This window comes from Phocoena sinus, chromosome 3 (assembly GCF_008692025.1).
Source record: "Phocoena sinus isolate mPhoSin1 chromosome 3, mPhoSin1.pri, whole genome shotgun sequence".
In the NCBI taxonomy this organism is placed as follows: Eukaryota; Metazoa; Chordata; class Mammalia; order Artiodactyla; family Phocoenidae; genus Phocoena; species Phocoena sinus.
The window spans coordinates 11186067-11208053 of record NC_045765.1 but is presented as its reverse complement, the minus strand read 5'-3'; the positions used below and the strand labels follow the sequence as shown (position 1 = coordinate 11208053).

General features: G+C 46.8%; 1 protein-coding gene across 13 annotated transcripts in view; it reads right to left on the bottom strand.

Moving 5' to 3' along the window:
- SUGP2 (SURP and G-patch domain containing 2) overlaps nucleotides 1–21987 on the bottom strand; it is a 31138-nt gene that overhangs the window by 8153 nt on the left and 998 nt on the right. For all 13 annotated transcript variants that reach the window (XR_004349156.1, XR_004349155.1, XR_004349154.1 and 10 more), the window contains exons 2-7: nucleotides 20876–21007; nucleotides 15264–16871; nucleotides 12177–12297; nucleotides 5853–6340; nucleotides 4693–4804; nucleotides 391–908 (exon numbers count right to left, since the gene is read on the bottom strand). Coding sequence is in view for 7 of the 13 variants with exons in the window: in XM_032626339.1 (XP_032482230.1) it covers nucleotides 391–908; nucleotides 4693–4804; nucleotides 5853–6340; nucleotides 12177–12297; nucleotides 15264–16871; nucleotides 20876–21007 (2979 nt within the window). In the remaining 6 variants the exon portion in view is untranslated. The remainder of the gene's footprint in view (nucleotides 1–390; nucleotides 909–4692; nucleotides 4805–5852; nucleotides 6341–12176; nucleotides 12298–15263; nucleotides 16872–20875; nucleotides 21008–21987) is intronic.

The window sequence follows — 21987 nt, the reverse complement described above, 5'->3', positions numbered from 1 at the left end:
GTGCTAGAAGCCAAACGCAGCATCTCCTTAGAGTGCCAACCTCAGACCAACTGGAAACGTCAGTTTCTCATGAACATTTTGGACTGTGTGCAAAACCAATAGGACTATTTTAGGTTAAAAACATAAGACCGAAGAACCCCATGTTGTGTTGGCCCTGGGAGTGTTCTGGAAGGTAATGTCCAGGTTAGCTGGAGTAATCAGAGGCGGAAAGGGTGACGGGGGCCAGTTGGTCATCTTGCACCTGAACTTGGGCTGAGGGCCAGGTAAATTCTTCAAAACAGACAACATCTCCACAATTTTTCATGGCCCACAACCGAGCACCATGACTCCTCCTCAGGTGTTAAACAGAAGACCGTGCTGGGGGCACTGTGTCAATAGCCAGGCACTTACCTTTGGGCTCCTGGATGAGACACAGCCTCTTGGGAGCCGGAATCATGCCGACCTTCAGCGACTTGCTGCTGACTCTCTTCCGGGGGAAGCAGGCCCCTGAAGAGGACTGTGACAGGGCAGGCGCACCAGCCGGGCCATCCTCGGCCACCCCACTCAGGAGGCCATCAGCTGGGGGGCTGCCCTCCGAGCCCTCAGACTTGGTCGACCCTCCTGCCGGCCTGGAGGCCCCTCCAGGAGTGGGGGCCTCCTCACTCCCTTCCTCGTCCTCCTCATCCTCCTCCTCGTCCTCGTCTTCCTCAGGCATCACCTCTGGGCTCTCCAGCTCAGCCTTGCGCTGAGAGGGCTCATCCTCAAACTCTCCTTCCCCCTCCATGGGCTCCAGGGGGCTCTCCTGAGAATCGGCGCTCTTGCTGGCAGGAAGGTTCAGCGGAGATGACGTAAAGCAAATCGATGGGCACAGTTCAAATACTTTTTTTCGATAGAATTTGAAAGCTGAACTGTTTTGGTCATGTAGAAACCTGGGATAAAGATGAAATACATTGGTTAACCAGAGGGTTCTCTATAAACATTCGTATTTTCTGAAACTGTCCAAATGGACTTGACAAAGCTGGGGGTGGGACAAAGAAGCAAACACATGACCTCTTTCCACCAGCTGTGGTTGATGGGCAGCTTTACAATGAGATAGAAAGCTTGAAGAGTACTAGTAATTTAACGAAGTAGCCAGAACATAAGAGGCCTTATTGCTTTCTCGGGGAGGGAGCTGGAGGAACAAGGTATGCAGGGACAACCAGAGAACATGCTAGAACGAGCTCTAACACTACAGCCAGGAGATCCGAACTGGGCCTTACCTCATCTCTTTCTGATTACGTCACCGGCCACTCTGGGCCTGCGTGTGCTCACTGTGACTCTCTGGTTCCTCCCATACTCCGGCCATGAGATGGAGAGAGGTGTGTCACCTCCTGCCTCATGTCCTGCAGCAAAGCTGCGTGAACGTGCTGGCAAAAAGGCCTCTCTGAGCCTCGGAGTCCAATGGCCCTAGCCACAGCTTGGAGCTGCGGCTGGTGTGAGAAACCGAAAACACACAAAATTTACTTGGGCCAAAGGAAAGACAGCCCTTGTTCTTGGACAGGACAACTCAGGCTCATAATGAAGTCAATTCTCCCTTAATTAAATATTAATGTATAGAAGTAAAAGCATAATTTTTTTCTGGATCTGAACATGATTCTTAAGTTCATATAGAAACATGAGTATGTAAGACTATCTAGGAAACCCCTGAATAAGATCAACAAGGGGCTCAGTTCCACCAGGTATTACAAGGTGTGTTAGGCCTCTATAGTTAAAACAGTGTGGTACTTGTCTATGGACAGACAGACCAAGAGGAAGGCCAGAAACACAGTATCTGATGAAGGTGGCCTCTCAAATCACTGTGAAAAAGAACAGTCTTTTCAACGAATGGTGTTGGGAACAACTGGGCGGCTTTTTACAAAAATATTTAAATTGGATCTATGCTGTACTCTCTGCTCCTGAATAACCCCACACCGATCAGAGATCTAAATGTAAAAACCAAGCCATACAAGTTGTAGAAGAAAATACATAAATGTCTTTATAATCTGAGTGTAGGGAGATTCTTTCTAACTGTAACTCTGTATCCAGGTGCAACGAGATAAAACTGAGAAATTTTACTAGATCAAACGTTTCTGCACTGCAGAACATACCATAAGTAAAGTGAAAAATATCCAACTATGAAGGAAATAGATACAATTACATTACAGGTAAAAGGTCAGAGAAACTAGAAAGAATAAATCCAAAAATCCCAATCGAGAAAAGGGCAAAGATTAGGAACTTCTGCCCTCCAAAAGACACTGCTAGAATGAGAAAACAAGTCACAGACTGGGAGAAATTATCTGCAAACCACACACTTGACAAATAACTTGTATCAAGAATACATAACAAACTCTCAAAATTCATTAATAAGTAAATAAACGACCCAATAAAACAAGAGGCCAAAGATCCGAGCAGACACTTCACTAAAGAAATACATAAGCACGTGCAAAGATGCTCAGCACTGTTAGTCCTCAGAGAAACACAAATGAGAACCACCCCTCCCCCGCACCAAGAGGGCTAACATGAAGAAGACTGACACTATCAAGTGCTGGTAAGGATGGGGAGGAACCAGAACTCTCACCCAAGCTGCTGGAAATGCAAAACTGTGCCACCACTTAGAAAGACTGTCTGGAAGTTTCTTCAAAAGTTAAACACAGACCCACCATGTGAGCCAGTCTTTCTCTGCCTCAGTATTTTACTGGAGAGAAATAAAAGCAGACCTTGTACATGACTGCTCACAGAAGGTTTATCTGAAATCGTCCCAGAATGGAAACATCTCAATGCCATCAACAGCTGAACGGGTAAATAACTGTGGTCCAGCCATACAATGCGATACACTCAGCAATAAACAGGAATGAACTATGGATACACACAACATGGATGAACCCTAATAATTATGTGGAGTAAGAAGCCAGACAAAAGGAGAAAACAAACTGCATTTACACAAAATTATAGAAAATGCAAACTATTTACAGTGAGAGAGCCCTGATCAGCAGCTGCCTGAAGGAAGGGATGACAAAGGGCACAAGGAAACTTTTGAGTCATGGATGTGTTCATCATCTTGATGCTGGTGATGGCTGCATGAGTGTAAACACGCATTAAAACTTATTAGACAGGGACTTCCCTGGTGGCGCAGTGGTTAAGAATCCTCCTGTCAATTCAGGGTTCGAGCCCTCGTCCGGGAAGATCCCACATGCTGCAGAGCAACCAAGCCCATGGGCCACAACTACTGAGCCTGCACGCCACAAGTACTGAGCCCATGTGCCACAACTACTGCAGCCTGCGCACCTAGAGCCTGTGCTCTGCAACAAGAGAAGCCACCACAATGAGAAGTCCGTGCTCCGCAAGGAAGAGTAGCCCCCACTCACTGCAACTAGAGAAAGCCTGCTCACAGCAACAAAGACCCAATGCAGTAAAAAATAAATTAATTAATAAAAAAAACTTATTAGACAAATATGTGCAGTTTATGGCATGTCAATTATACCTCAACAAAACTTTTTTTTAAAAAAAGGGCAAATTATATGAACAGTTTACAGAAAGATATTCAAAGGACACAAGTTTATGAAAAGAGGTTCAATTTCACTCGTAAGAAAAATGCAAACTAAAACTTCACTGAGAAAATTAGAAATTCCTCACCAATCCCACTGGCTCAAAGGCATGCCAAAAGGTGGGGGGGGGTGGGGACAGGCACTCATGACACTCGTAGGAGAGTGGCCCTCAGGGAGGGGAATTCGCACTAACAAAACTTAGTTTGCATTGAACTATGATTCAACAATCCCCTTCTGGAAGATACCCAAAAATTCTCACCACAAACACAAAGAGATTGTGTGTAAGGCCAAACTAGAAGTATGCGCTTAGCCACTACTGGGTCCCAGAAATGCTCCAGGAAATGTAAAGTTTTTAACTGTATTCTTAACTAAGCTGAGGCACGACTCTCTAGCATGCTGGGAGCAGGGTGAGCGCCCGGAACCCCTAGCTGGCAATAGGACACAATCTACACAGCATGGGAACCCCACACTCCAAGGGGAGCCCAGCCTGGTTACGGCTCAGTACTGGGAACACATGGCCCTCAGGCAGCCTCTCCGTGAAGGAGAACCCGCACCCCGCAGGCAGAGTGGGGCTCTGGTTCTGTGGCCTCTGGGCTGTGTAGTGTTGAATGATTACGCCATCTGAAGAATGGAGAGGAAAATGGTGCCCCCTCCCGGCACAAGGGTGCCACGCCATCACTGAGTGGAAGTGCTTGCTGCTTACATCTGGACCAAAACCCAACATGCTACATGAGCAGCACATTCTCATCCTGCCCAGAGTAGCCAGCATGACCAGGGACAGTGCCCTCCTCCTCCTCAGACTCATGGGCGAGGACACACTCTCCTCTTTGCCTCTGCAAAGGTCCTGGGGAAACTATAAGTCCCTCGGCCAGGGCATTCTCTCCCCTTTCCCCTGGCCAACGCCCATTGAACCTTCAGATCCAGCTTAAACTTCCCTCCGGGGGAGGCTTTTCCTGATGCCCCAGATGAGGGCAGGTCTCCCAACAACCCAAAACAGATGCTCCCTAACAGCCCTGAGCTCAGCAGAAGTGAAGTCGTGATTTATCCCAGGGCGACCCCCTGTGGGCTCTCAGGACACTCATGGGGTGAACTCCTGTGGGCTCTCAGGACACTCATGGCCTCAGATTAAAGGGGTGTGATGGGTACATACCAAAGGTCAGGGTTGTCAATGCTGTTTTCTATGCTGAATTGTTCAATCTCTGGTCCCACCTGAGCAACAAATCTGGCCAGTTTCTCTGCAGTCTCCATTGTCTTCGTATCAACTACAAAATAAAGCAACTGTCATGTATTGGTTCTGAGCTGCCAATTCCCATGTGAACATCGTGGGGTTGTGGAGACTGATTATAAAGACGGCCCCTCACTGTACCCTTGCCCTTTGACATGTGACTCTGCAGCTCTGTCCAGCAGAGGTGGACTCTCTTTTTTCCCCTTGAACTGGGGCTGGCCCTGGAACTCTTGCTGGCTACGAATGTGACAGAAATGTGGAGTCCAGGCCTGAGAGGGCTCAAGCACCTCCTCTGTCTCTCCTGGATGGCCAAACCCGACTGTCAGGTGAACTGCTGGTGGGTGACAGGCATGTAGCCCACTACCCCTATCATCTCAGCTGACAGTTCCAGACAACTGGCCACTGCCTGCAGACAGTTTGCAGGCCCAGCCCAGCTGACTTGAAGCAACACTGGATGCCTCCTGTTTGAAGCCACAGTTTGGACTGGCTTGTTATGTAGCAACAGCTAGAGAAATGTAGCAGTTGTGTAGATTTTTTCCCTCTCCATTCCCACCTAGTGCTGAGTGGGAAGCACTGGGCAGAGGGCAGGCCTGTTGCAGTAGGAGAAGGTAATGGCTGGGAGAAACAAAAGAAATTGCTGGTCAACAAACTCTAAGGAAGGAAACACAGAGACCTTAGCGGGGAAGAGGAAGCAGAACGAGAACACGGGCAGCCTTATGGAACATATAACGGGCAAGAATAGAGAGAAATGGATCAAGGAGCTCAAAGCCCTAAGCACGGGCACATGGCACACCCTGCTGGCCAGCAGGAGGACCTTGCAGGGAAGCACCGAGTCACCAGGCAGCACCTCGTGTCAGCTCCACACTCAGGATAAGAGGAAGGGTGCAGCAGGAGTCTAGAGCCAGCCCCTTGAGGAAGCAAGAGGAGAGAGAGTGCCCGTGTGTGTGCCATTCTGGCCAGGTCCCTTTCGCTGCTGCCTGCTGCCCAGCCCAGCCCACTGAAGCACCTGTCTCTGCAGAGAGCCCTGGGGATAGATGAGCATTGAGGCTGGGGCCCAGAGGAGGGGGACAGAAGTGAGCACTCACCATCAGTAGACAGGCAGGGAGAAGAGGTCTGAGGGGCTTCGGAGACATCCACTCCTGCTGGCTTGGGGGATGGGCCTGAGGCTTCTGGGCTGGGGTCCCGAGGAGAGGGTCCGGCTGGGTCTGGCGGGCAGTCCTTGGCAGCATCATTTCCATCTGGTTGGGGCGGCTTTCCCTGCAAGGAGCCTGGAGCCTGCCGGCCATGGTGTTTCAGCCTGGTGCCTGAGGAGAGGAGGGTCTGGGTACCAGTGGTCGCTCTCCTCACTTTACAGCCCCGGAGTCCTTGAGCTCGAAGCAGCCCCCGCCGCCGCCCTGGTAGGAGCCTCTTCTTGAGGCTCCGGACTGCCCGGGAATATAGCATGGCCCGGACTGCACACTCTGCCGCCATCGGCTTCTGATCTGCTCCTGGCAAGTTCTGGCTCATCCGCTGCATTTCTGCCAGCTTCAGCTTATAATATTTATACTCCAGACTACTGTCATCAGATAAAAACCTGTATAACAAAACAGGAATAGCAGGACATTTGTGAATACACCAGCATGACCAAATTGTCGCTGTAAATACACTTCTGCAAACCCTTTCTACTTGGTGGCCTCCCTGCTGTTGGAGAGGCTCCGCCCGGCTCCACCAAGAACCCAGCGCTGGGCCTTGGTCATCTGTCCTGCTCAGAGTGAGCACAGGGTGACCAGGAGCTCTGACCGAACACTGGTCGATTCCTCCTCAATTTCCGTCATCAGCAGCCATGAAGGAGCTCCCAGCTCCTGGTGGCCTCACAATACAAACCAGTTACCCTGAAACCATGGAAGCTCTCTGCTGTCAGGAAGTGGCAGGTGTTGCTCCTGGACATCACTTTCAGGAGATGATGCCCTTCAAGTGGTGAGCACTCAGCGACCTTTTAACTACATCATTAAGGCACTGAGTGTGCCACCGCTGTGAAATCACATGCCAGAGTCATAATGAGAACAGTACAGAAGAGAGGAGTTTGAGTTACATGTACTAACATAGAAAGAGATCCGTAATACAGCTCACAGACAGCAAACTAGAGAAGACCAACATTGATACGTACCATATGAAACTGCTTTGTGTACATGACATCCACGTATATCTGTTTTTTTCATATAGGTTGAAAGAATATAAAGCAAACTTAAGGATTTGCTCAAGGAATGGGTTAGAAAGAGGCATGACTGGATTAGAAGGAGAAGGTCACATTATTTACTTTGTTGACTTTTTCATTAGCACTTTCTTTCATCTCTATTAACCCTTTCCTTGTAGTCTCTGGGCTTTTTGCACCATTTCTTTCTTGCTTCATGAATTGAATGCTTACCTTCACTCTTTATTTCTGATACACACACAAGGTCGCACCTTTCTCCCAACCGCTGTCACGGATGCATTCTATATGCAATGCTCTCCCTGCTACTTCCTTCTGAAGAATTTCTAATTCCAATTCTAATTCTCTTTCATACAAAAGTTATTCAGAAGCCTGTTTTATTTTGGCTGTTGCTGGTTTCAACTTCTATGCATTGCACAATGTGGCCCACGTGACTTCCCTTTCCTGGGACATTCTGTAATTTTCTACACGACCTCATTCATAACAAGTTTTTTGTGAACGTTCAATCTCAGTTTGTGTTAAAGAACGAGTACTGTTTGGTGAGTATGGCAATATTTCATGCGGCTTTTGGACGCTGAAGTTGAGATCATATATTAGATGAGGTTCCCAATTACCAATAACAGAAGCTGATTGGCTGTGAGGTGGCAGTGCACAGCAGGACGCTGGCAGCACCGTGTGATGTGGCATGTCCCTGGTGGGCAGCTCCATATGAAGCTCCTGTTGATGCTCACTGCACAGTCAAGGTCTGGCTGGATCTGAGGAAAGAGGCTGTGTGCTGGCTCCTCTGCTGCCCTGGACACTCTGCTGGGCCAACAGCAGCATCCTGCAAGATTGCATCCTAACAAGCAAGGGTTGCCACATAAGGGAAGGCTGACCAAAACAGAAGCTCCAGTTCTCAAGTCAAACGCAGCCCCTCATCCAGGGCAGAAAGTGGAGTCAGTGCCCAGGTGACCTGGATCCCCAAGATGTAAGTCCCTTTCCCCTGGTCAGTTCTAATGCCAAGTGCATGCAGTGTGAGGACATGTCACAAACCCATCTCCCTTAGTTCTAGTGGAGCGTAACATCAAGAGCATAGAATATTCCTAAGCTAGCCTGCACAGTTCAAATCCCAGTGTAGCCACTTATTAGCTGTGAGATTTACTGAATCTTTCTGTGCCTCAGTTTCTCCATCTGTAAGATGAGATGGATGATAACAATAAGCTACTTCATCATGTTGCTGTGAGGCTTGAATTATACACTTTTCATTATAAGGAAAATGCTTTGGGGAATTCCCTGGTGGTCCAGCGGTTAGGACTTGGTGCTTTCACTTTCGGGGCCTGGGTTCGATCCCTGGTTGGGGAACTAAGATCCCACGAGACCTGCAGTGTGGTCATAAAAAACAAACAAACAAAAAAAAGAGCAACATAGGCTTATCATCTCTAGAGATACAGAAGTAACAGTTAAAAGTAGTTTAATGAACTAAAAGCGACTGTCTCCAAGGAGTAGAACTGGGAACTTCCCTGGCCGCCCAGTGGTTAAGACTCTGCACTTCCACTGTAGGGGGCATGGGTTCAATCCCTGGTCAGGGAACTAAGATCCTGCATGCCACATAGACACAGCCATGGTTTCTGCCATTGATATCATGGCAGAAACATTTTGCCATTTGTGTTTACTTCATTTTTTTGGTAAATCACATTAGGTAAAGTACTACTTTAAGAATTCAAATATACACACCAAAAACCTAAGTTTACTAGTTCTTTAACACTGTTTTTTGCATACTCTTTCTTCTTACAGTCTCTGGGTAATTCTTTCTGAAGGAAGTCACAGGTGATCACGTCTCTGAGTCCAGCTCCCTAATCTGTTCTTCATCCAGGTCAATTCTATCAGCCGACCACTGAGATCATTTCAACAATCACATTTGTCAATTCCAAGATCCTTAATTGGTTCTTTTCCATAACAAGCAGTTCCTATTTCATGGATACAATATGCTATTATCCACCCAAGACTATTAATTACACACATGTACTTGTAGACAATCTTCTTTTCCTTATAGTAACTTCTTAGGTGCCAGATCTGCTGGGTTGGGTGTCCCTCCTTCATGCTGCCAGTTTCCCTCAAATACTTGGTTTAGAGCTCAATGCTCATTTCTGATTTGCAACCCCCTCCCACTGCCACACATACGCCCAGCTCTGGCTATGCTTCCGTCTGCCACCCCTGACTGTCAGAGATCATGAACCTGATGGGTAGTGCAGAGCAGTCATGCAGCAGAGAGGCATGCTCCTAGTCCTCTCAGGGTCCCCCTTCCCTCCAGCCCAATCACCTCGGCAATCACCTGGAAATTGCCCCTGGGTCTTCCAAGTCTAGATGACATCTTACCCAGAGGATTTGGTCTCTGCTTTCATCTGTCAATCTGAGGCTATCTAGCCTCCTTCCTTCAGTATGAGCGTTGGTTGAGACCACACAGCCAGAACGTGAATCTCAGCTCTGTCTTTTACTAGCTGTGTCTCCTTGAGGCAAGAGGTCTCTTTTGAGCCTCAACTTTTCTGTCTGTAAAATCAGGATGACAACATACCTACCTCAAAAGGTTGTTTATGAGGGTTCGGCCAGCTAATGCTTAAAGCAGTAAAGTGCTTAGAATGGTACCAAGTGCACAGAAAGCAAAAGTATTTGCTAAATAAAAAGTATTCAATAAATGATACTGGGGCAATTAGGTTACTGGGTTTCTTTTCTTTTCTTTTTTTTACCTTTTAAGTTACATGCCTATCTTATTCAACACAGGAACATAATCTTGATGAATTCAACAATTCTGTAAAGGATTTCCCTGGTGGCTCAGTGGTTAAGAATCCACTGCCAATGCAGGGAACACGGGTTTGAGTCCTGGTCCAGGAAGATCCCACATGCCATGGAGCATCTAAGCCCGTGCGCCACAACTACTGAGCATGCGCGCTAGAGCCCATGAGCCCCAACTTCTGAGCCCAAGCGCTGCAACTACTGAAGCCCACGCACCTAGAGCCCGTGCTCTACAACAAGAGAAGCCACCGCAAAGAGAAGACCATGCACCACAACAAAGAGTAGCCCCGCTCGCCATAACTAGAGAAAGACCGAGTGCAGCAACACAGACCCAGTGCAGCCAAAAAACAAAAAATTCTGTAAAAATAAAACCATAACAAGTTCCAACTCTTCTCCTGAAAAATCATGCTGGTTAGGACCAAAGCCCTGGTGCCATTACACAGAAATTTACACCTTTCAAGCATCTTTAGAAATTACAACAGCAAGAATAGAGAGCTTGGTATGGATACAGCATTGACTATACCAGACCTGAACAGATCACTCAAAAAAGAGGAACTACAACTAGAAATCCTATGAGCAAACACATAATCTTTTTAATTAACAAAAGAATATAAGGTAAAACATCACACTATGAAATTATCTTTAAGTCAAAAACACTCATGTGAAGGCATGGCACATGTACGGAGTGGCAGTAAGGGTGTCACTCACGGAAAATAACCTGATGATAAAGATCAGTGGTCTCCACCAGGGACAACTCTGTCCCCCAGGGGACACTGAGCAATGTCTGAAGGTATTTTTGGCTGGGATGGAGGCTTCTACTGGCACCTAGTGAGTGGAGGCCAAGGATGCCCAGGACAGTCCCCCTGCAGAGAATTATCTAGCCTCAAACATCAATAATGCTGCAGTTGGGCTTCCCTAGTGGTGCAGTGGTTGAGAATCTGCCTGCTACTGCAGGGGACACGGGTTCGAGCCCTGGTATGGGAGGATTCCACATGCCACGGAGCAACTAGGCCCGTGAGCCACAACTACTGAGCCTGCGCGTCTGGAGCCTGTGCTCCGCAACAAGAGAGGCCGCGATAGTGAGAGGCCCGCGCGCTGCGATGAAGAGTGGCCCCCGCTTGCCACAACTAGAGAAAGCCCTCGCAGAGAAACGAAGACCCAACACAGCAAAAATAAATAAATTAATTAATAAACTCCTACCCCCAACATCTTCTTTAAAAATAATAACAATAATAATGCTGCAGTTGAGAAACACTGACACAGATCAAAGGCCTCTAAAATGAGCTTTCTTTTTAAACTAGCAATTTTACTCCCACATACTACCGTAATAAACTGCCAGAAATGTAGACATAAATAAAAGCAAGACAACATTCATCATGACGTTATTAGAATCCAAGAATCCACCAATGGGCAATGGTTGAGTGTCGTATACTGTGTAAGAAGGAATAGTATGCATTCATTGATAATAAGGACAATTATGTTAAGTTTAAAACACAGGACACAACTACAGAGCACACACTGTGGGGGAAAAGTGGGAGAGCTCTGAGTAACTCCATCTTTGCCTTTTTACTTTTCTCTATTTTTACAAAGGGCATATGCCACTTTGATCATTTTTTAAAAAGTTAACGAAGTATAAAACCTTTCCACTTCCAGCAATCTAATCTAGAGATAACCCTAAACACACACAGAAATGTGACACATTAAGCTATTCACAGGAAAAATTAAAAATAGTGTACAATCAAAAATATTCTAAAAATCCAACAAGAGAGGAATGGCTAGATAAACTGATCACCAACTCTGCGAACCGGTAAACACAGCCATCTGAAATGTTTTCAAAAAGTAGGGAATACGAGCATTTTCCTTTGTTATCTAAAAGGAGTAGCATATATCACAGCATAATCACAACTGTGTTAAAAACCAAACAGCTCGCAATGAGCAGAAAGACTGGAAGCAAATACCCAAAAATGCCAGTGAATGCCAGTAAGCACACAGGTGGCTTTGCCTAATTTTCTGTTCTTCTTTACCTTCTCTAATGATCAAATACTGTATTTATGGTGAAAACCTTAATTTTAAAAAGTTCTATTCAAGTGAAGAGGCAATAAGGCAAAAGGAAAAGACAGTTTAACAAACAGTAGCAATAAATCACAAACAACTGCTGTGATATATTCCTTATCTTACACTCATTCTTTGCATACACCTCTCACCTCATCCTCAAACCAGCACAGCAGGGACAAAGTGCTCCGTGTCCAGATGAGAGAAGGCCACATGGCAGGTAAGCAGCAGACTGGAGCTTGAACCCACATGAACCTGACCCACCCTCATGCTCTTCCACTGACTACACCACAGCGCAAAATAAGCATCTCACCCTCTTCTCTGGACATCATCAGAGCAACAAAAACATTGCCATGTACTTTATGGGAGGAATTCTGAAGAGCAACATTTAAAGACCTACCAGTAAGCAGGGTCCTCCTTGAGAAGAGCTCTTTCTTTGGGAGACAGGCTGCCTCCAACAACACGTGTGACCAGCTGGTCAATGGTGTCCACCACCTTGTGGTCTGCTCGTTGGGGGACCTCTGGAACACACAGAAGGGCTTTTCTGAGAAACACACTGGACCACATGGGGCCTGGGAAGACCAGGACAGAACTGAAGGCTTAGGATGGGGCCTAAGCAGGCACCAGGAACTGAAATCCTCGTTCATGACAGACCAACATTGAAAAGAGGAAAGGGGCCTGTTATTCTCGAAACCAATATGCAAAATATCCTCTCAAAAGCTATAGCAGCATAATCGCTAGGAGAGAAACAGTCACAAACTTACGATGACTGTACAGAGCAATATATATACATATTCTATAGGAGAAAATGGTGTGCAGCAACTCCTAACCACCTTTTGCATACATCTTAACTTGAATGTTCACAATATTAAGGGGAGAACAAAAGACATAAACTGTATCTAGGTATAAAATATGTAAAAAGTATATCTAAACTGTGAGTTGCAATACGAAAAAAAGGAAAAGAGATACATAAATACAGACACACAGAAAAAAATTAGAAGGAAATATACCAGAAAATTAACAGAGATTATCTATGGGTGGTAGATTTATCAGGGATTTCATTTTTTGTGTTTGCTTTATCCATAAAAGTTAAACACACATGTGTTTTGTAATCATAAAACATATACATAAATTTACAAAGAAAAATTTCCCAATTAAAAAAGTCAGTAGGGCTTCCCTGGTGGCGCAGTGGTTGAGAGTCCACCTGCTGATGCAGGGGACACGGGTTTGTGCCCCGGTCCGGGAAGATCCCACATGCCGCGGAGCAGCTAGGCCCGTGAGCCACGGCTGCTGAGCCTGCGCGTCTGGAGCCTGTGCTCTGCAACGGGAGAGGCCGCAACAGTGAGAGGCCCGCGTACCGCAAAAAAAAAAAAAGTCAGTAGTTCCAAGGTAGATGTTCACAGAAAATATCTGCTGAATGTATGAAAAGACAACATTTCTTAAAGTGTGAATTTCCTCCAATGACTTGTAATTTACAATGCCACCAGCAACACAGAAGAGCATTATGCCCTTAAACACTAAGATTGTTTAGTTTTCTGATATTTGCTAGTTTTAATAGCACAGATGGTCTCATTCAATAAAAATCACCCCTGAACTGGAGAGGTTTTCCAGTTTGTTCTGTGGAATGGTATTTTAAACATCAATGTGAGTTCTTAACATAGGATGAGTCAATCCTTCAATTGTCATGTCATTTCCCCTCTGAAATTACTTTCCCTTTTTTTGTTGTCAGCTCTTATTCTATAGAACTGCTAGTTTTATATGATTTTACAAAAGAATAAGAGATTCAAAGTCAGAAGCTTTCAAAGATAATGAAATTTGTGCATCATTGCAACCATCTCTAGAGAAGATGACCATAGTAAGGGCCAGAAAGTGGGTCCTACTTTTGGCCCAGCAATCATTCTGTGAATATCTCCTTTAAGGGAGGATTCAAAAATATTTTTAACGAAAATAATAGCAATAATAAATGCAACCAAAGATGTCATCCCAGCATTTCTAACAGTACTGAAGTAATGGCAGGGCAGCGCCCCATAAGACGTGGGCGCTGGTGCTGTCTACCTGCTGACCAGAAAAGGAGCCAATGCTTTGCAGATGCCAATCTCATGGGAACTGAGCTCTGCTCAGCCTCAGAAGCCTCTAATAAAAGGCACTATGAGTCCAACATCAAGGGAGAGGTGAGGTAAATTCACATTTAGTCATGATGCTGCAAATGCCGCAGAAACACAGAAAAGAGCCTTCGATAATCCTGTAAAAGAGCAGACTGCAGTGTTTTCAGTAAAGCAAGACTGCAGCTACAGGCATGCCCTCATAGCAGCACAACCAGGGGACAGTGGCAGGCAACTTTAGGTTATGGGGGACTTTTTTGTCCTTCTTACAGTTCTTCAGTATCGTTGTTATACTGACTTTCCACCCCACTACTTTGGGGGATGTGGGGAGGAGAGGTCCTGCTTCAGTCCTGAGCCCACTACTGGAAGGCTCTCTCTCTGGGAGTAGGTGTGGCCGCCCATCCGTGGAGCGACCTACCCAGTGCCTGTCGCAGTCAGGGCTCCACGAGGGTGGAGAGGATTGCAGAGACTCAGGGACAAATGAGACTTCCCAACTTGGCTGGGGCAATGGAAGCTGAAAACTCTATCAGAGGGAAAGGGGACTTCCTAAATGGCCACATGGCCACTATGTGTGCTCATGACCTCTGGGATGTCTGGGTTGTGAGAAGGTCCATCCTGAGAGCAAGGGGGAGGGACAAGGGACACCAGCCAGTCATTTCTATTTCTATTACCTTCTTCTAGGTCTTTCCCCTCCCCAGTAAGCCAACTCGTTAACTGCAGGTTACCAGGTATACCGAAGTGATCTCTCAACCTTTAGCCAGTCTAGAAACGCGAGCAGGTGAAAAGGTGCCTCCACCACGCATCCCTCAAAACAGCTCAAACATAGCCTTCCTGACTCCCCATGCTGAGCTGAGCTGGGGCCTCTCCTATAGCCCCCCTAATCCCAGCAAAGGAGGGGCTGGGTTTTGTGATTTCTTTCCCTTAGAAGCCTGGAGAATTCTTAAGAGACTGTGCCCAGCATTTACTCTCCCTTCTAGTAATAACTTGGCGGGGGTAGAGAAGGGGTGCTGTCGGAACAAGGCTTCTTAAAACTTGGCTGCAGGATGACACAAACACCCCAGAAAGTGCAACATTGTATACAAACATATATGTATTTTCCCTGTCAAGGACCACAGCTTTTCATCAGATTCCCAAAGGAGTCTTGACCCAGAAAGTCTAAGGACTTCTGTAACAGACAGAAGATTCCTAACGCATGCTTACATGCTTACAGAATGAATGGCAGGCATGTATACTGGTCACTGTGAGTTTACTACTAAAATTCTGATTTGTTTCCAACTGGCTAAAGGAGTTTTATGTACAAATATCAAAGAGAATGAGAGACATTACAAGAAAACATGAAAAGCAAGCAAATCGCAACAAACAGAAACTTTTGCTGCTTTCCTTACCATCACGCAGACCACTCAGAGCCTTAGCCTGAATTTCAGGTTTGGTAGGAGGAACCGTTTTCTCCTGATCTCGGGTTGGCTCGGGTTCGGCTTTCTTGACCTGGAGTGGACACCCACTGCTGACCAGCCAGGCTTTCAGGTGATCGATGTACTCTCTCCCAAACAGAGTAGAGTCCTCAAAGTTTGGAAATGCGGCAGGAGAGGGAGCTATATCTTGGAGGCCGACAGCTTCTAAGATTTTCTCTTGCCGGAAAGAAGAGGCCAAGGAGAACGTCTGTCCCAAAAGAGCTAAAGACTTCCGGCAGAGAGAATTGGTGGTCTCCAGGGCAATAGCCAAGTCCAGGGGGTTACTGAGGGTCTTCATCTTGACACTCAGCTCGTAGGCATTGCAGGCCATGAGCAGGGGTGTGACACTCTTCAGCAGCCGGTCTTGTAGCCTCATTATGTATTTATCAAAGGGCTTTATGATTTCAAAAAAGCAATTTTTGGTCTTCACAGCACCTTTGTCTAAAAGCATGTTTAAAAACTCGTTATCCACTCTGGGTGTTTTCAAAGCAGAGTGCTTTAAAAATTTGATAGTAAAAAAGCAAAAATCTCTGTGCTCTGGTTTTAAGGAGCATTTGAATGAGGCGAGCGTTTTAGCACAGGTTTCGGTTTCAAGTTCAAAGAGAGTCTGGAAAAGCTGGGAAAATTTAACATCATCTTTTATGGTGTGGAATCCTGCCCATTTGATTATTTCTATCCCAAACCTCGAAAAAACATCAGACTTATCTATCAGATCGAAGCTCATCTTTCTTCTGGGGAGCCGAATATCCTTCAGATTAAGCCCCAAAGGGATTTTCTGAGTGGGGAATTGGACATCTTCCGTCCCTGGGTTTGTCCCCAGGGTCAGATCAGGACTTGGGATGGTCTTCTGAATTTGGTCAGTGCCCTGAGTTTTGGGAGTGATACAACTTACAGTGGGCACCTGTTTTGTGCTCACATTTCTCAGCATGACAAGTTTCCCGACCCCTCCTTTAGGTGTGAGCAGGCCTTGAGTCTCCCCCTTTCCTAGGAGGGCACCCTCCTGGTCAACGATGTTTAGACCTCGGCCTCTGCCCTGGACTTGGCTGCTGCCCCGGAGCACAGTGTCTGCCTCTCCTGGACGGTCCACGTCGTAATCCCGACTCTCTTTCTCCAAACACTCTTTCTCAATCAGCCTGGAGGAGCCAAAGTCCCCCAGTAATGCAGAAGGACCAAAACTATACTCCTGTGACCAGGAGGATTCTTGAGAAACTGAATGGCCAAAGTCTTGTTCCCAAGAGCCACGGAGTGCAAATTTCCAGTCCTGAGAACGGAAATGTCCCAATTTCCGGTGGCCGAAGACCTGGTCTCGGGAGTCAGGGTGGGAAAATTCCAGGTCCCGACCACATTCTTTGCGAAAGTAGCTGTCGTCACTTACAGAAGGGTTGCTTGATCTGAAGGAAGGTCCTGGAAATATATCACCTCTCAGGCCTTCTCTCCCAGTGTCTTGAGGATGAACTACAGATCCGCCCAGAGTGTATCTGCTGTTGCTATGAATGTCATCATACATATCTGCTCTGGCTCTTGGGACTGTCCTTAGAAGATCTGAAATAAACAATCCAGAAAGAAACACAAAGGTACTTCAGACCACAGGCTGCAAACGGATGATCCACAGACCACCAGCCAGCAGGGGTGCTTTATCAGTCAGAGTGCATTTTAGAAGCTCATATTCATTGCCAACATTTAAAACGTGTGTGGTTTCACTTAAAAATAGATTTACTACTTATAAAAATAGAAGACCTACAAGTACTGGGCCTGCATTTGCCCTGACGACAGTCCATCGAGGCTGGGCAGCAGTGCCTCTCACTCATTCAGATCTCCTGCCCTGGCTCTGTTTTACAAGCCCTCTTTTAGACTCAGGGAAGGGTATTTGGTCCCCAAATAACCTGGGCTTCTTTACTGCGACCAGAACACCTGTGTGTTTCTACTTCTATCACACAGCAGATGGGTTTTCTAGAGGATGTCTGCTTCCCCTGCTTCCTATGAGGAACTCTTGGCCCACAGTGCCACTGAGGCAGGAGCCATATCTGACACTGCACCCACCACAGCTGTCTGGGCCTTGGCTGAGCATCTGACCCAAAGTTGGCTGATAAGCTCCCTCAGAAAGGTCCATTAGGCCAACCAATTCCTGGAAAAACAGAGACTGAAGCAGATAGGAGGGAAGACAGAAGCTAAACAAGCCACAACAACAGAGGCCACAATGGAAACTAAACACTGTGTACTTTTGTCCTCCTCTGTGGAGAAATAAGAAAAATAGGAAACTATGTTTGCATTTGCTCATTTGTGCATAAAGAAACTAAGGGAAATTCCCTGGCGGGGTAGTGGTTAGGATTCCACGCTTTCACTGCTGAGGACCTGGGTTTAATCCCTGCTGGGGAACTAATATCCCATAAGAAGCGTGGTGCGGCCAAGAAGAAAAAAAAGAAACTGTAAGAAGCCAGCAACAGAAGTGAACTATGGGCATATGGGAACAGTGGGCCTCAGGGAGACTTTGCACAGAGTGCCTTTCTTACTTTCTAGCTTTTGAATCAGAATCTATTACCTAGTCAAAAAGTCAAATGTAAGAAAAGGGAGAGAGAGATGCCAAGAAGTAATGATGGGCCAAGAGGCCACAGGAAGCCAGGGCTTTGTATAAATCCAAGTTTATTTGTCCAACCAGTACTTTCTAAGCACCTACTGCATGTGAGCACTGTTATAGGCCCTGAAGTTACAAGAGGGAAAGGAGACAGCAAAGACCCCACTTTCCTGGACCTGTCAGTTGAGGGAGCCAAACATAAAAAGTCCTTGAGGTGTAAGGAAGTGCCAGTAAGAAATAAACAGGCAGGAATGTGAGGAGGGAAGGACATTATTAGACAGGCTGGTCAAGGTGGCCAACTCTGAAACACTGTATCTGAGTAGCAGAGACCTGCTGTGGGGGTCAGAACAGGCAGTTGTGGGGAAAGCCTACCAGGCAAAGGGAGTGTGAGGACAAAGCCCTGAGCTAAGATGAGGAGGGGACAAATGTGGCCAGAATGGAACAGAGGGAAAGAGGGGCAAAGTGGTAAGAAGGCAGAACCTAAACTCTGCTGCACACTGAAGTCCCTGGGGCATCCTGACTTAATTAACTAGAATGAGGTGTGACCTGGGCATTAGGGTTTTAAAAAAGCCCCCAAATGATTCTAATGTGCACCAAAATTAGGGAACTATTGTGACAGAAGATGCAAACAGAACAGGGTGGGTACCCGACCAAGCCAGGCACTTGACAGGACTCTGGGGTTTACTATGAATGAGACAGAAAGCCATGGGGGTGAAGGGTGAGGGAGGGTTGGAGCAGAGGGACAACCTCACTGGCTGCTCTGTGGGGAACAGACCACAGGGACAAGAGTGGATGTGGATGTTCCAGCAAGGAGTCCACCAAGATAATCCAGACAGTGATGGTTACTGATGGCCTGGTGAGGGTGGTAGCACTAGAGGTAGAGCAGTGGCTGCATTCTACACAACAGGATCTTCCAATGACTTGGTTTACAAGGCATTGGAAAAGTGCAGAGTAGAGCACACGCACAGAGAAAGGCTGACCGATGGACCATGCAGCTCTGTGACAAAGAAACGGTTCCAGAACCATCTAGCACCCTACTGGGTTCACAGTCTCCCCTGCCCCCAACCTTTCCTGAGGTAACTTAAGATATGTATTAGTGTTTGAGTCTCTAGATAAAGATAAACCAAGATTCAAATACCCATATATATACACACAGGTTTATGTACATACACATATATATACACGTACATATACCCCCATATATGTATATATATATAAAAACACATTAAGTATTCAGGATTCACATATGGCTAAAAGAATTAAAGGATGCACAAAACACCACAGATATGGTTACTTCTGAAGGGTAAGGAAACAGCAAAGAGGCTTTTTACATCTTATTCTTAACTACTTAATTCTTCCCATCTTTTGTAATAGGAATGGTTTTGTCTGCTACTTATTTTTGAAAACTCAGAATCTAGAGACAGCCTCTAAGCCTCAGTTTCTCCAGGTCCAAAGCACATAATAACAGTTATCCCTACCCCAAGCACTTAGGCTCATCCAGCCAACACTGAGAAAGCCTCCTCTACACCTCAGCTGGCTCAAGGGCTGGTGCAGCAGCAAACGGCACAGGCCCAAAGGAGGCCTGGAGGAGGCCAGCCCATGGGAGAGGAGCAAGTACACAGTGCAAAATCAATCTCCAGGCCTACTAGAGCCTCCTGGGGGAAGGCACCTGTGAGCTGAGTCTTAGTGCCTGAGGGAATTAACCATGCAGAGCTGGGATGAGGGATTCAAAACACAGAGAGGCACACAGTATAACTGAAACAACAGGCCCAAAGCAGGGGATGAGGACTAGGAGCCTTGTGTGCTGCGAAGGACCTCCAAGTTGTCCACAATCTGTGTGGGCACCATTTTTTTTTTTTTTTTTTTTTTTGGCGGTACGCGGGCCCTCTCACTGTTGTGGCCTCTCCCGCTGTGGAGCACAGGCTCCGGACGCGCAGGCTCAGCGGCCATGGCTCACGGGCCCAGCTGCTCCGCGGCATATGGGATCTTCCCGGACCGGGGCCCGAACCCGTGTCCCCTGCATCGGCAGGCGGACTCTCAACCACTGTGCCACCAGGGAAGCCCCATGGGCACCATTTTTAATTCTGTTGGCATTATGTTTCAAAACTTTGCAAAAGGAATGTTTTCAGGCAGGGCCTACGTTCAGCAGCTCCACAGGTCCCCCAGACCCTCCTGTCTTGCACATACCAGTTACCCGGCTGCTCCTGCACTTGTCTGAGGATATAAACCCAAAATGGGGAGCCCCAAGGGTCCAAGCAGGGACTTGGCCCAGCAAGGTTGGCATTAAGAGATCTGTGGGGGTACTTCCCTGATGGCGCAGTGGTTGAGATTCTGCCTGCCAAAGCAGGGGACACGGGTTCGAGACCTGATCTGGGAAGATCCCACATGCCACGAAGCAACTGGGCCCGTGAGCCATAACTACTGAGCCTGCGCGTCTGGAGCCTGTGCTCCAAAACAAGAGAGGCCGCGATAGTGAGAGGTCCGCGCACTGCGATGAAGAGTGGCCCACGCTCCCCGCAACTAGAGAAAGCCCTCGCACAGAAATGAAGACCCAACACAGCCAAAAATAAATTAATTAATTAATTAATTTTTTAAAAAAAAAGAGATCTGTGGGGAAAGCAGATTTGAGGAAATGAAGCCAGAAGCTGAAAGACCTTTCAGGAGGAGATTATTGCAATAATCCAGGTGAGAACTGATAAGAGCTCAAACCTGGGTAGCAATGGTGGGGATGGAGCCAGGAGGTTTATTTAAGAGCCCGTCTTTAGGTGGGGGAAGGTGCCCGGGGAGAAGAACCTCGAGATAATGACAATACCTCCTTCTACATAATGATGTGACATGACAGGTGGACCAAGAGAAAATTTTCTCTCCCCTTAACAAATAAGAAGGTAGGATCTGAGGATTTGCAGATCGGGGTCTTGTCCCAACCCTAAATACACGCTCCAACCCCCCCAAAAAAACAGGCACTTTAATTTACCTTGAGCTTTAAACTGAAGAGCTTCGCCTACAGCCTCACCACTGGGGTCCATATGATATCGGTTAGCCTTTTCCTGCAATACAGCATCAAAAGTCTCCTGTGCAATTCTCCTTGCTGCCATGTTTCTCTGACCTGTAGTGAGAAGTGGGAAACGAAAGACACTAAGAATGACAACTAATTCTCACAGAGTCTGATCTGTTTCACCTACTCCTCAAAGTAACGAGGCAGTAATCCATAATCTGGCATGGTACTTCAGAGGGAGGCCGGATTATTTTAAGGGGAGCTCTGCCCTCATGAACCTCACAGGTGTGTATTGGGTGAGAAGGAGTAAGACAAGCATGTTGATCTTGGATAATTTATTTTGCATCTCTGACCCCATTTTCCCAGAGCCCCTTAAAAGAAGCTCTATAAAAGCAGTCCTATCTCCGGGGTTGCTGAAGGACTACATGAAGCAACACACATAACTAAACACAACAATGTAGGGCAGTAGGAGCATAACCCTTGCAAATGGTGGTTAGGAAAGATGCGATCTTTCCCATTTCCATTTTCCTATTTTCACAGACATGGCAAAGAGGCTCTGAGAGCTAACTTCCCCTCTGAGAGAGGTGTCTCAACGAGGGAGTGGAGAAATCCCTGACCAGTGATGATGACCTACTGACAGAGCTTATTCTGTGCCAGGTCCTGTTGCAGGGGAGGGACTCCCACAATCCCGTTTACTTCTTGCTAGAACCCAATAAAGAAGTGGGTCCTATTATGAATGAAATTACACAAAAATGCAAAAGGGAGATTCAGGCTAAGTGACCCATCCAAGGTCAGCCAGCCCAGACTGAAACCTGGCAAAAACAGGGCACTGGAAGTGGGGACAAAGCCCTGAAGACTGAGTAGAAAAAGACTGAGAAGCAACACTGAGCAATCCAGTGGCAGTGTCCTTACCTACCAAGGTTTCCCTTCCATCTTGAAACCTCCAGCCTCAAAACCCAAGTCTTCCCCTGCCTTATAGTCACTTCTTATAACCATCACCCCCTTTTACTATCCTTCAGCCCTTTTCCCGGGGCTCCCTTGTTCTCTACTACCGAAGGGCAGGGTCTCCTGGCCAGGTGGCCCGGGATCCA